At 67.7% G+C, this 14,599-nt stretch overlaps 1 protein-coding gene across 1 annotated transcript; it reads left to right on the top strand.

The window, feature by feature from the left end:
• Window positions 1-1,807: 1,807 nt before the first annotated feature.
• Window positions 1,808-13,679, top strand: LOC140624449 (uncharacterized). Its single transcript, XM_072811299.1, has 14 exons — window positions 1,808-2,377; window positions 2,961-3,044; window positions 3,270-3,339; window positions 4,602-4,669; window positions 5,813-5,852; window positions 6,126-6,206; window positions 7,108-7,217; window positions 9,122-9,169; window positions 9,935-10,052; window positions 10,730-10,824; window positions 11,030-11,090; window positions 11,606-11,705; window positions 11,912-12,064; window positions 12,358-13,679. The coding sequence occupies exons 1-11, from the start codon at window positions 1,808-1,810 to the stop codon at window positions 11,078-11,080; spliced, it is 1,335 nt and encodes a 444-aa protein (XP_072667400.1). The 3' UTR covers window positions 11,081-11,090; window positions 11,606-11,705; window positions 11,912-12,064; window positions 12,358-13,679.
• The last annotated feature ends 920 nt before the right edge of the window (window positions 13,680-14,599 follow it).

Below are 14,599 nucleotides of genomic sequence, written 5' to 3' on the forward strand. Positions count from 1 at the left end.
CCTAACCCTAACCCTAACCCCTAACCCTAACCCTTAACCCTAACCCCTAACCCTAACCCTAACCCCTAACCCTACCCTAACCCTAACCCTAACCCTAACCCTAACCCCTAACCCTAACCCTAACCCCTAACCCTAACCCCTAACCCTAACCCTAACCCTAACCCCTAACCCTAACCCCTAACCCTAACCCCTAACCCTAACCCTAACCCTAACCCTAACCCCTAACCCTAACCCTAACCCTAACCCTAACCCTAACCCATAAAAAGCACAGTGGTTTTTTTTGTTTTGTTTTGTTTTTTTGTTTTTTTTTAGCACAGTGGGTTTTGAGGAAATGTCTGTCGACAGAGGAAAGGCTGCGTAGTAAAATGCGCAGTTGACGTCATCCCCAAGGTGACAACCTGAAAACGTCTCCCCTTAGAGCAGGAACAAGCCAAGGAGGCCCCCTCTCAGCGCTGGAGGTCCCACCGTCGTCAACAGACGGGAAACGGTCATGTGGGAGTCGCGTCCAACCTGACAGGGGCCCGGCCTCCTCACAACCCGTAGGGTGGCATCAGGGTTAGGGTTAGGAGGTTAGGGTTAGGGTTAGGGTTAGGGATAGGGTACGAGTTAGGGTAAGGGTTAAGGTACAGGTTAGGATCCGGGTTAAGGTTAGGGTTAGGGTACGGATTAAGGTATGGATTAGGGTATGGGTAGGGTACAGGTTAGGGTACGGGTTAGGGTACGGGTTAGGGTTAGGGTTAGAGGATTAGGGTTAGGGTACAGGTTAGGGGTTAGGGTACGGGTTACCGTACGGGTTAGGGGTTAGGGTTAGGGTTGTATTCTGTCAAATGCTTTTTCTGCAACTCTTGAGGGGATCGTATGCGTTTTGTCCTTTCTCTTTATTTTTTCTTCAAGATTTTATTTATATACCCTTGAGAGACACAAAGAGACAGAGAGAGAGAGGCAGAGACACAGGCAGAGGGAGAAGAAGGCTCCATGCAGGGAGCCCGATGTCGGACTCAAACCCGGGACTCCAGGATCAGGCCCTGGGCCGAAGGCAGGTGCTGAAGCGCTGAGCCCCCCGGCCGCCCCATGTCCTTTCTCTGGTTAATGGGATGGATCGTGCTGACTGATGGCCAGAGGGGCCGCGGGGGGCAGGTGGGCAACATGGATGAGTAATAGGAAAAGCTACAAGCCTCTGGTTCTAAATAAGAAATCCCAGAAATTTAGAAAGTACAGCCTGGCAACAGAGTCAGTACTGTTGGGACAACTTTGTACGGGGACAGACGGTGACGCCGCTTCTCATGGGGAGAGCTGAGTGAGGCACAGAATTGTCAAGTCACTAGTTGTAGCCCTGAAACTACTGTCACGTTGTGTGTCGACTGTACTTCAATAAATATCAAGGAAAAGGGGTTTCTGGTAGGACGCCTGGAGGGTCTGTGAAAGGCATTTACACGCTCGTTACGCACAGGAAGGCACCTCTGCAGAGGGGATCAAGATGCTCACGTGTCTTCATGTTAATTTTTAGAAGATTTACTTGAGAAAGGGTGCAGTGAGGGGGGGGCGGAGGGAGAGGGGGAACCTGGAGCGGACTCCTCACCCACCGGAGCCCGAGCCCCACCCGAGGCTCCACGCCACAACCTCGAGATCCTGACTTTATCCAAACTCAAGAGTCGACGTGGAACCGACGGAACCACTCAGGAGCCCCTCAAACGTTCCTAACTGCAACCCCATGCTGTGAACCCTGGGGGGCAGGGGGGGGCATCTGTGACCCCCAATCTGCCTTGAAGGGCGGGAGGCCTGCAGGGCCCGAGGATGAGAACTGAGGATGTGGGAGGGTGCCTGCCTCCCCTTCCTGCCCGGCGTGGGGACAGGACCCTCCCTCGGGACCCTCGGCCTTCAGGGTGAAGGGCTAAGTGCTGATTGGACCCCGCCTGCCCACAGTGATGATGCGGGACCCCACTCTGGGCGGAACTGTGGTGCCCCTGGGTTCCACCGCTGCCTGGTGCCCACTCTGCGTCCGCAGACCATCGGAGGAGGCACTTGTGCTCCGGATCTGGCTCGCAGCGACCCGACTCTCCTGCTCTCCCCAGTAGCCCAGTACTCGTCTCTCCTCAGTACCCCAACTCTCCCACTCTCCCCAGTATCCCAGTACTCCCACTCTCCCCAGTACCCCCACCCTCCACTCTCCCCAGTATCCCCACTCTCCCCCTCTCCCCAGTACCCCCACCCTCCCACTCTCCCCAGTACCCCCACCCTCCCACTCTCCCCAGTACCCCCACCCTCCCACTCTCCCCAGTACCCCAACCCTCCCACTCTCCCCAGTACCCCCACCCTCCCACTCTCCCCAGTACCCCAGTGCATAAAGAGGAGGCACTCACACAGCGACAGGTCACAGGTGAGTGGCAACTGATCCCTGCTCCCCGCGGGCCACAGTGGGGCCTGTGGGTCCGGGTGGGGGCACAGGCCTCCCGGGCTGGGGTCCACAACACCCTGACCCCCCATGCGATGACCGTGAGCAGCTCCTACAGCCCTTCCACAGCCCCACGGGGTGAGAGCGGCCACCCAGCTGCCCCCGTCCAGGGAAGGAGGCTGCAGTCGGAACTCAGGCAGCTCCCCCGGGACTCCCGCTCCCCTGTAAGCCCTGTGCTGTGCAGGCAGGCACCCAAGCCATGACTTTTCCAGCCTGTCCTAGATGCATGGACCCCGACAGGGGTGACTGACACCCCCCCATCCCGCCCTGTGCCCGCTGGGTCCCGTGAGCAGGCTTGCTCTTCACGCACTGGAACGTGGAGTCCCTCGTGCTCCCCCAGGCCCCCCTCAGGCTATTCACACATCGCTGCCCTCAGGGTGGGGAGTTTGGTTGCACTCTTGCTGGCATCAGGTTTTAATTTTGATGAAGTCCAGTCCGTCGCTTTCTCCCCTTGGTCGTGTGCTTGTGGAATCTAAGAGAAACCTTCGATCCCCACCCCCCCCCCAAGCCCACAGGGATACTCGCTGGCCGGCCCACCCACCACCATCTCTGCGCCGGCCCCGGGCTGGGAGATGTCACCCCCGAGCATCAGGTGGGCAGTTCCCCGGAGCCCCTGGGTCCCCCACCCGTGTGCTCCTGATACCGGGGAGGGAGTGCTCTGTGATCCCAGCGTGACAGCGTGTCCTGGGACAGTGGCTGGGAAGGTGGACTGTAGGTGGGCGAGGGACAGACGGGCAGCGAGGGCCCGTGTGTGATGCCTGATGTGTCCTCGGAAGGTTCTCACGCGCCGTCATTCTTGGATGTGTTTGGATTGCAGCACGATGCAGGAGGACCCGGAGGCCCTGCTGGCCTTGCAAAGGGCCAATATCGTGGCCCAGTACCATCAGGTGAGGCCCAGAAGGGACCATAGACACTAAACACCCACGACAGGGGGGACCATACCTGCAAGAGCAGGTGAGGCTCAAGAGGGGATCAGAGCCAAGGATGAGCCAGGTCAGCCCAGACAAGGACCATAGTCACCAGGAACAAGTGAGACCCTGGGGATGGTCCCGGTGTCAGTAGCAACTAAGGGTCCATCCTGGATCCTAGTCATTGGTAGCTGAGGAGCCCAGTCACCAGGTACAGGTGAGGCCAAGGTGAGGACCACAGTCACAGATCCACATGAGGCTCAGGTGGAGACCAGAGTCACCTAGGTGAAGCCCAGTTGGGGACTAGAGTCACCAGGTCTGGGTGAGGCCCAATTGGGGACCAGAGTCACCAGGTCTGGGTGAGGGCCAGGTAGGGATCAGAGTCACCAGGTCAAGTGAAGCCCAGGTGGGGGACCACAGTCACCAGGTCAGGTGAGACCCAGGTAGGAACCACAGTCACCAGATCCAGGTGAAGCCCAGTGGGGGACCACAGTCACCGGGTCCAGGTGAGGTCCAGGTGAGGACCAGAGTCACCAGGTCCCGGTGAGGCCAAGGTGGGGACCAGAGTCGCAGATCCACATGAGGCCCAGGTGGGGACCAGAGTCACTAGGCCCAGGTGAGGCCCTGTTGGGGACCAGAGTCACCAGGCCCGGGTGAGGCCCAGTTGGGGACTAGAGTCACCAGGTCTGGGTGAGGCCCAGGTGGGGACCACAGTCACCAGGTCCGGGTGAGGCCCAGGTGGGGACCAGCGTCACTGGTTCCAGGTGAGGCCCATGTGGGGACCACCATCACCGGGTCCAGTTGAGGGCCAGGTAGGGATCAGAGTCACCAGGTCAGGTGAGACCCAGGTAGGGATCAGAGACACCAGGTCCAGCTGAGGCCCAGGTGGGGACCACAGTCACCAGGTCTGGGTGAGGCCCAGGTGAGGACCACAGTCACCAGGTCCGGGTGAAGCCCAGTGGGAGGACCACAGTCACCGGGTCCAGGTGAGGCCCAGGTGGGGACCACAGTCACTAGGTTAGGTCAGGCCCAGGTGGGGATCGTCACTGATAGATAGAAGCAGGTGAGGCTGTCAGGCTGCGCCCACCGGGCAGACAGGCCCTTCCTCTGGTGCCCGGCCAATCTCAGAGGGTCGGCGCTCCCTCAGGATTCAGGGGAGGGAGGAGCCCTTCTGCTCCCTCCTGTCTGTCCCCATTTCCCTGCTCTGATCAGTCCCCACCACGGAGCCCCCTCTGTTGCAGGCACACCAAGCAGGGTCTCCGCAGGACCTGTCACTGTGCAAGGTCACCGACCACCAGGGCTTTCTGCAGTGAGTCCCCTGGACACCCCTCATCCATCTCAGGGGGGGTGGCGATTGCAGGAACACCTCTCTGGAGGCTGACCCCCCCACCAGGTCGGGACCTCGTCCCCTGGAGCCCTCTGAGGGCCATGTCTGCGCTGGGCTGCAGCTGAGACACCCCGGAGGACAACCCGGGACGTGGGCAGGAAGGGAGCTGGGCCCGGGGGAGGCCCCTGGACACTCAGAGGAGGGGCCCCCACGCCTGCTTCGGGCAAGCCCAGGTGTCTGCCTCCTGCATCCGGGAGGGGGTGTTCAGTCCCTCCAGCAGGGGATCCCGCCTGTGAGGGGCTTGGGGGCCGGGGTATGCTCTCCGTAGGGGGACGGCCTGGTCTGGGACGAGTCCGCAGGGGTGCTCTCACCCACACACCCCCGCCAGGGCCCCCACAGTCCTGAAGGCTTCTGCGGAGCTGCAGGTAGATGCCGGGGACCAGGCCAGGGCAGGGAGCGGGGGTGCGCAGAGGGAGGGCCTGACCAGGCAGGAGGAGGGAGGAGGAGAAGGGGGCTGCCCTGGGTGGGAACGAGGGAGGGGACAGCCCAGTGGCCTAGGTCACAGGGGACGAGGCTGATGGGTCAACAGCCCCACGAGAACCTGATGGATGCTGGAGACCCCAGGTGGGGCCCCCTCAGCCCTGCTCACGGCCTAGTGGCTGCTGGGATGGCTCAGGGTTGGTCGTGCTCCAGGGGCTCGGACAGGACAGGAGGTGAAATGGGCCAGGGTGGCAGAGGGGACAGCAGAGAGGGGAGTCAGGGGACAGCAGGGGGATGGCCAGGGGGCAGGGGGAGGCCGGCTGGACACTGGGCAGTCAGGCCCTGGGGAGGCGGGGGGACCTCAGCGAGACGGTCACGGGGCACCCAGGCCATGCTGACAGCTCTCGGGCTGGTCTATCGAGCAGGGGGGCAGGTCACCCCCTGGGGGCGCCAAGGGGTCCCCGCCCAGCCCAACACCTGCACCCTTCTCAGACCCCCCAGACTCCGCTCCTGCCCGCTCTCAGGCCGCTGGCAGCCCCTGCCCTCCCTGGAGGAGCCCTGCCCTCCCCAGGCCCCTGGGTGCAGATGGGGGGGGTGTTGGCTGTGGGGCCGGGGCCTCAGGGCTCTGCGTCTCTTGCCTTCCAGGGACAAGGAGCTGCCCGGCCCCAGCCCCCGCGAGGCCAAGGTGAGAGCCCGTCCTGGGCCCCGGGCAGGACGTGGGGGGGGCTGGGGCCAGCTGTCTGCACCCCGTCCCCCAGGACATCCCCGGGCATCTCCCCAGTCCCCCGTCCCAGCGCTGCACGGGCTGCCAGGAGCGCACCCCAGACCCGGAGCCGTGGTCCGCGGGGGGCCCTGTGCCTTCCTGGCTCCTCCGGGTCCCGCGGGGGACTGGACGCGGCCCGAGCGCCCACCTCCCGGGCTGGAGCCTCACCTGCGGCCCCCGCTTGTCCTCTTCCAGAAACTCCGCCAGGAGACCCGGCGCGTGGACAAATGGATAAAAATGCTCAAGCGATGGGACCACTACCTCCCCAGCGAGAAGGTGGGGCGCTGGGTGCCCCTGAGGGCTCTCTGTCGTGACGGGGCTGGGGGGCCTCCCTCAGTGTCCTCCTGCCCCGTCCTCGGGGGACCCCCTGCCTGGGGAGAGTCTGCTGGGAGCCCGAGCCTCCCCAGGCCCCGGAAGGGCAGTGGGGGAGCGTCAGGTCGGGGCCACAGTCCCTGCTCCTCGTGGGGGACGGGGCCCAGCTCCAGGGAGACCCAGCCTCTCTGCAGACACCCTGGAGCCGAAGCCGGAACCTTCTAGATGCCTCGTGCTCCCTGGGCTCCAAGGGGCCGCCCTGGGCCCCTCTCACCAGCACTGCCTTCCTCCCCGCAGCTGCGACGCCAGATCTACAAGGGGGTCCCGCCCCAGGTGCGGGGACAGGTGTGGCTGCGATTGCTGAACGTCGACCAGGTTAAGGCCAGGAATGCCAGGAAATACCAGGTGGGACCCGTCCACTCCCCGTGAACCCTCAGTCCCCTCCCTGCCCAGGGCTGACCCTCCATGTCCCCTCCCCACCCGGGCTGATCCTCCATGTCCCCTCCCTGTCCTGGGCTGACCCTCAGTCCCCTCCCCACCCAGGCTGAACCCCCGTGTCCCCTCCCCACCTGGGCTGACCCCCCATGTCTCCTCCCCACCCGGGTTGATCCTCCATGTCCCCTCCCTGTCCAGGGCTGACCCTCAGTCCCCTCCCCACCCACGACAGCTGGGCACAGGCCCTCACGCAGGCCCCGCGGGCACGGTGGGCACTCCCGCCGTCCCCGGCCTCCCAGGGGAAGGGTGGAAGTTCCTGCAAGACACACTCCCATGGTGGCCCCAGGGCTCCCTGCCCAGGAAGGCAGCTGCTGACAGGTCGGGGTCTGTGTCCCTGACGCCGGCTCCTCCTCCCGGGGTCTCCCCACAGGAAATGAAGGAGGCGGCCCTGGTCTCCTCCCGGGACATCATGCAGATCGACCTGGACGTCAACCGCATGTTCCGCAGTCACACCATGTTCTGGGACCGCTACGGGGTCGGGTGAGGCTGCTGGGCCAGCGGGGTTCGGGGGCCGGGAGAGGCCTGGGGGCTTCTGTGCAGGGGACACGGGGTCTCCAAGGCCGGGGGGAGCGACAGCAGCAAACAACACACTGCCACATGGTAGGGTGCTGGGGATGACCCCCGTGCCCCCACCCCCAGGGTCTCGGGGATGGGGAGGCCCCAGGACGGGGCCTCCAGGGGTCACCGTCTGAGCTGAACCCCAAGGGGGTGAGGGGAGGCCCCATGAAGAGCAGGGGGCCGGGGTGGGGGCTTGGGGGACAGGAAGGGGACCTGGGGGCCAGGGTGCATGGCCACGGCTGGACCGGGACACATGGACCCGACGAGGGTCGGACAAGTCACGGTGACACCCACCCTCGGTGCATGTACTTCTGAATTCTGGGCATTTTATCTTAGACAATTTGCAGTTGGTGAGCACACGTAGCATGACGACCCCCAGATGCCGCCCCGGTCCAGGCAGGCCCTGCGCTGAGCACACGGGACCCCAGGAGCAGGGGCAGGGGTCACAGCAAACCCCAGACTGGGGTCGCCTTTATCTGTAGACGTCTCCGTGTGCGCCTTAGAGAAGGGGGTGCCCTGTGTCCGCAGCCCCCCACCCCATCCCCTCAACCACCGCCCCCACGCCATCCCCCACGCCATCCCCCTACATCACCCCCCACACCATCCCCCACACCCTCACACCCCCCACCCCTACACTATCGGTCCCGCCCCCCCCCCCCCCCAAGGACGCGGTTCAGCTGCCGCCTGTGGGACATGCTCAGCCTCCCCAGCCACCTTGGGGTTCTCTGGACGGCCTGCTCCCGTCAGAAGCCCGGGTGTCCCGTAGAGTCCCCAGGGGCCGCAGGGAGGTGGGGAAGGCAGGGAGCCCCCGACAGGGGGTGCAGGTGGGTGGAGCAGAGGGTGCAGCTACCTCTGTGTGCAGCGGGCAGGGTGTGTGGGAGCCCAGGACCCCAGGGGTGACCTGCAGGTGTGCCAGGGGCAGGGCTGGGGACCCACCAGGCAAGGGTGGCTGGGCTTCCCGGGGGGCCGCTCGGACCGTCTCCCCACGAGAACTCGATGCTCCTCCCTGCAAGGAACCTGCTGCCCCCCGGGGCCCCCACGGCCCTCAGAGCGCGGCTGGGTCAGGCTGACCTGTGACCCCCGCCCAGGGGGAGCCGGCCTCCAGCAGCCCGGGCCCAGGGGCCGCGGAGCCGGGGTGCAGACTCAGGCCGCCGTGCGGGGCGCATCAGGCGGCTCCTGGCAGCGCTGAGGGGGCCGCACCCCGTACCCCCCGTGCTCAGATAGTGACCCCAGGGGTTCACAGCCTGTATCGGGGTCACACTTGCGACGTTCCCTGCTCTCCTCACAGCGGCTCAGACCTGGAGCCCCGAGATGCTCTGGGATGGGCGGGCCCAGGGTCCCCCCCACAGAGTCCAGCCCAGGGACACCTGGGAAGGCCTGGGGGTGCGCTCAGGGCCACGGACGCCCCGGCTGCGTGGGCTCGGGGCAGGGGCCACGTGGGGCTGGTGGTGTTCCCGGGACACGGGGCCAGGCCAGGGCAGGGGAGGAGAGGCGTCAGGGGCTGCGGGGACCGGGGCAGGGGGAGCGCTGGCTCCCAGGGGGCGTGTAGGGGGGGCCGCGGGTGCTGGCGGTGCTGGGGGAGCCCGGAGCTGCACACCCCACGGCGGGAGCCGCTCAGAGGCGTCGGACACCCCAGGGTGCACTGAACCCCCGGCCGCTGCACGTGTGAGGTCGCCGCCTGTCCCCGTGCGCAGACCTGACCCCAGAGATCGCTCCCGCGGAGGGGCCCTGCAGGCCGCGGGGCCTGTGGGGCGGGTGTCGGCACCTCGGCGGCCTCCCTGGGTGGGGGCTGACTGAGCAGAGCCCCCCGCTGTCCCCCCTCCTAGGCAGCGACCCTGTTCCACCTGCTGGAGGCCTACTCAGTGTACGACACCGTGAGTGTCCCTGCCCCCGCCTCCTGCCCCGCGGGCGGCCTTGTCCTGAGTGCTGGTGACCAGCGGGACTCATAGTCGGGGCCCCAGCTCCACAGCCCCGAGATGCCGAGATGCTGGGGAGGGTCTCTCTCCTCCGGGACGGGCAGGGCGCAGGGTGCAGACCTCCCAGGGGAGGCAGGGCCTGCGTGCCCGAGGGCCGGGGCTGCCCGGGGCCCCCGCGTGCACCGCGGCCGTCCTAGAGCTTGGGTCTGGACCCTGACAGACGGCACTACTGACGAGAACCCGGGCGGGGAAGGCTCCCACTCCCCTGAAGGGCACGAGGCCGAGGCGCCCAGGAGGCCGCCCCCTTCCACGGCGCATTCCAGAAGGGTCCCCGAGGACCCCAGCTCACATGCTCCCTGGCCCCGCGGGGTGTCCTGGCCCAGCTCCCCTCATGGGACCTGCCAGGGGCCACAGTCAGGCCCCCCCGACCTGCCCTCGGGGGGGTCTCCAGACCTGGCGGGTCCCCTGCAGCCTGGCACAGCTCACGGAGGCCCCTCCTGCTGGTCTGAGGACGGGGACCCTGGCATGGCGGCTGCAGGGCTCCGTAGCGGGGCCCGGGGTGCTGGCGCCCGAGCTGGTCCGGGTGGCCCTCACCTGCTCCCCCACCCTTTGGGAGCCCCCTCTGGGAGCCCCCTCCGGGAGCCAGGGGAGCCTGATGCCTGCGGGGAGGGCTCAGAGGGGGCCTCGGGGCGCACGCCCTCCGTGGGGCTCTGGCTCTTGCAGGAGGTGGGCTACTGCCAGGGCATGAGCGAGATCGCGGCCATCCTCATGTTCCTGCCCGAGGAGGACGCCTTCTGGGCGCTGGCCCAGCTGATGACCGACGACAGGCACGCCATGCACGGTAGGGGCTCCCCGGGCTGCCGGGCGGGAGGGGAGTCAGGAGGGCCTCCCTGCAGGCTGCTGCACCGGGGGACAGGCGGGGACCCCCCAGCCCGCCTCCCCACGGGCAAGGGCCCCGCCTCCCCGGTGGCCTCGGGGTCCCAGAGCCACAGCCACCCGCCCCACCGTCTGCAGGCCGGGCTCGCACTCCCGCTGCTCCCCCAGCCTCCTGCCCGGCTGCCTGCTTGCCCCCCAGGCCCCCCTGCCAGCCCACGGCCACACGGTGCCCAGGAAGCAGCGTCTCCCCATCCCGGGGGCCCCCAGCCTCACTCCCAAGCCCCACAGAGGGCCGTGCACGCCCATCACCTTCCCTGTGGCCTGCACCCGCTGCCCCTCGGGGCTGGGGACCCGCCTGTCCCCGCGGCGGCCCCTGCAGGAGAGAGGGTGCTGGGTCAGCCGGGCCTGGTCCTCAGCCCCCAGCCCCCGCCCCGCAGGGTCTCTGTGAGGACGAGGGTCCCCGGCCCCGCGCCCCCCAGCCTGGGAGGCAGCCCTGCCCTCTGGGAAGAGCGGGTCCAGTCAGGGCTCCGAGGGCGGTGGACACACGGGGGTCAGGGCGTGGGGGGAGGCCCCTGCCCCGACACCCCCCACCAACCTGGTGGGGGGGGAGGCCCTGACCGTGGGGGCCTGGGGCCTTCTCAGGCTTCTTTGTCCCGGGCTCCCCGAAGCTCCTCAGGTTCCAGGCTCATCACGAGCGCATCCTCGAAAGAGCTCTTCCCGACCTGAGGAAGCACATGGCGAGTGGGAGCTCCTGAGGCTCCATCCCCGGGGCCGGGGCAGGGGGTGGGGGGCACGGCCCTCCGAGCTGCCCAGAGTTGGGGTCACGTTCCTCCCCCTGGGGCCCGGGGGCGCCCTCGGGGCTGGGCTGGGCCGTGGGGAGCGCGTCCACCTGGCTCCAGGGGCCGTGGCGTGGGGCCTGAGCATCTCCTGCCCTCCTGCCAGGACGAGGAGCAGATGTCCACCGGCATCTATACCCCAAAGTGGTTCCTGTAGTGCTTCCTCGGTGAGGCCCCCCCGGGACCCCCGCTCTTGGACCTGCCCCCTGCCCCCGGGGAGGGCCCAGCTCAGCCCCACCCTCCAGACAAGCCAGGCCCGACCCCGGGGCCCTGAGGCTGAGGCTCGCAGCCCAGCCTGTCCTGGAGAAGCCCAGAGGGTCCCTGGACGAGGTTCCGGGGGGGCAGGCCGTCTCTGCCTCAGCTCCCCCAGGGGAGGCTGGGTCAGCCAGGGGTGTGGACGGGCCCTCGGCCCATCGGGCGGCCAGCCTGGGGTCCTCTCGAGGCGTGGTGTCAAGTGGGGGCAGAGTCTGTGCCCCCAGGGGTGCGGGAGGTGCTGGCTGGGGTCAGAACCTCGGAGCAGCCGGGAGCCCTGATCTCCCTGGGAGGAGGGCACACACGGGGGGGCTGTGAGGCCTCGTCGGAGGCAGCTAGGGGGCGGCAGGGGCTGTGGGAAGATGGGAGGCCACTGCTGAGGCCCCAGGGGCCCTGCTCAGGCCGCTCCTCCCACCCCGCTGTCCCCTAGATCCCCTTCTCGCTCATCCTGAAGCTGTGGGATGCCTATATATTGGATGGGGAGCAGGTGCTCATGGTCATGGCCTACACCATCCTCAAGGTGCACAGGAGTAAGTGAGCCCCTGGGAGCCCAGGTGTGCGGGGCGGAGGGGGGGCAGGGGCGGTGACCCTGTACTCTGAGCAGCACCCAGACATGGGGCGGGGGGACGGCGGGGCAGGTGGGTGCAGCATGGCTCCCTGAGAGGAGCAGCGGGCCTGGGGGCACTGGGGGCCACAGGGCGGGGCCCTCTGGGTCTGACTCTCGCCCACCGCCCAGAGCGCCTCCTGAAGCTGCCCCTGGAAGGGCTCCGGGAGTTCCTCCAGGACTCTCTGGCCCAGCCCTGGGCCCTGGAGGACGAGGCGGTGCTCAGACACCTTCGGGCCTCCATGACCCAGCTCCGGAGGATGCGGTGTGACCTGCCCCCCCAAGGTGGGCTCAGGGCCCCGGCCCCTCCTGACTTGGCCTGCTGGGGCCGCCCACAGGGGACAGAGTCCCCGGGGCCCCCGTCCTCATCTCTGGGGTTCTCCTCTTCTGCTCCAGCCTCGGGGACCCCAGGCCAAGGCTGGGCGGACAGGCACCCACTGCAGGGCCCAGGCACCAGTGTGGGGGGCTGAGCACAGGGTCAGGCCGGGGGGCCACGCGGGAGCCGTGAGGACCCCCGGGGCCCCCAGCGGGGGACACACAGCCTGCTGGAGACGCTGACTCTGTCGGCCTCTTTCCAGCGGGACCTGAGGAGTTCCCCACGAGGCCCCTGGGCCCGGAGCGAGTGTCCCTGGTGCCCGGGTCTCTCCTCCCTTCTCCGGCCTCTGAGACACTGCCCAGGGTGGAGGAGCCGGCCTCCCCGGGCCCAGCCACCCAGCCTGAGCCACCCGGAACCCCTCCCGGCCAGGCCATCGTCCAACATCCCCCCCAGCGATGGAACTCCCTCCCCACCCTCCCAGTGCAACAAGACGGTGCAGGCAGGCGGCCCCCAGACATGGGCTTGAAGACGAAAAACGGGGTCCCCTTCCCTTCGGCACCCGCCTGAGCCACCCCAGAGGCCCCGCAACAGACCAGGCCCTGGAGCCCCCCGGGACTCCCATCACGGGGTCCCCCCAGCCCCTGAGGGATGACACTGTCGGGCCCAGGACACCGTTCCTGCCCCACAACCACTGCAGCTTGTGCCCCTCACTGGGCAGTGACGGGCACAGCCAGGGCAGAGCCAGGACGGCGCTGAGCCCGCTGCCCCGAGGCCCCGCACAGGCCCGGGACCCTCTGCCCTCCACGTCCACGGGGCAGCTCGATGCTCGCGGGCCTCGGGGGCAGAGCGTGGCGGTGAGGGCGGGGGCCCGGAGGCTCTGGCCCACCGTCACCGTGCCCTGCCTCGTCTTGCTGTCCCTCCCGGAGGGCGGCACCCCCCGCACAGGACACCAGCCCCTGACCCAGAGGGACCTGGGCTGGCCTGACCCCGGGCTCTGTGGGGGCAGGGGCGACTCAAGCCCCCCCCCCCCCAGGCCCAGCACTAATGGGATCCAGCGCCCCGGGGCCCTGGCCAGGCCTGCGTTCTGGCCCCGGGCTGAGCGAGCCCTCTCACAGCCAGATGTGGCCTTCTGGGCCCTGGGCATGCCCCACAGATCCAGGTCGCTGACCTAGGGCAGCCCTGGGGATCCCGGGACACCCCAGGGCAGGGCAGCAGGGGCAGGCCCGTGGGTCCTCTCCTATACCCACACCAGGAGGCAGGCTCCTCCATGAGCCGGGGCTCCAGCAGTCAGTCACCCGGCCCCAGGGGGCCCGAGGCCGGGGTCCAGCTGCCCTGCGGGGACCCAGCGCAGGAGCCCATGGGCCGCAGGTCCACGTCAGCCCTGCTGTCCCGAGAACCGCCTCTCAACGCCCCAACCTCAGGACACGCGCCCCCACCCGGAGTCGAGTCCGCACAGGCTCCCAGGTGGGGGACTCCACCCCCGTGGGATTCCCGCTTTCCTCTAAGGACAGGAAGGTCTCCCAGGGGAAGGCGCGCACCCTCGGCTCTGAGCCCCTGTTTGCTGTTGCAAGTTCAATAAAGTGTTGTGTGAAAATGCACGGCCGGCTCATTTCTGCGTCTCCCGGAGCTCTGTGCAAGGGGTGCGGTGACACCCCCAGAGAGGAGGAGGGGGCACCGCCCAGGCCCCGACCAGCCCCTGCAGGGGCACCGCCAGGCACACACAGCTGATGTCCCCACGTGCCTTCCAGGGGCGGCCAGACGCCAGGGTCAGGACCCCACAGACTCTACTATGACTCAGCCTGTGCCTGCAGCCAGGACGGGCCTGGGACAGAGTGACAGCCGGGGAGCCTCAGGTCACCAGGGTCTGTGCTAAGCGCCTTGGGAGGTCTGTGCCCCCTCTGTCCAGGGGGCCTGGGCTGCCCGGGCTCTGGGGCGCTTCCTCCCCTCCCTGGGGCACAGAGGGCCCGCGGGGCCCCGGAGGGGATGTCAGGACAGCAGGCCCTTGCAGCTCACCCACCTGGGCCACCCTCACCGGGTGGGCTCAGCGTGCACACCTGGTGCTGCTGGATCTCTTGCACCAGAGTGTGGAGGGCACCCTGCACGCCCTAGGGAGTAGGGGCTGGGTGAGCGTGGGGCTCGGCCTGGGGGCAGGCAGCACAGGGGACCGAAGGACCCCAGCCCCGTCCCCACCCTGACTCCCACACACAGGCAGCCCCAGGGCTCCCCCCATGGCAACTGGCTCCTCAGGAGCTCCCCCCAGGGCGGCCCCGAGGTCTGGCTCCTCGCTGGAGAGGCATCGGGGAGAAGAAAAGCGGCAGGCGCTCAGCGGGGACCCACTGCCACCCACGGGAATGTGGCCGAGCCAGACCTTCCAGCTCAGCTGACCCTCCAGTGGGAGGTCATGGCACGAGGGAGCCCCGGGTCGGCCAGGAGAACCCAGCTAGCCCCCCAGCGCCAGCACCAGAAGTGATGGTGTTTCAACCATTTCGGTGTTAGGATGACGC

Source organism: Canis lupus, chromosome 34 (assembly GCF_048164855.1).
Source record: "Canis lupus baileyi chromosome 34, mCanLup2.hap1, whole genome shotgun sequence".
Lineage (NCBI taxonomy): Eukaryota > Metazoa > Chordata > Mammalia > Carnivora > Canidae > Canis > Canis lupus.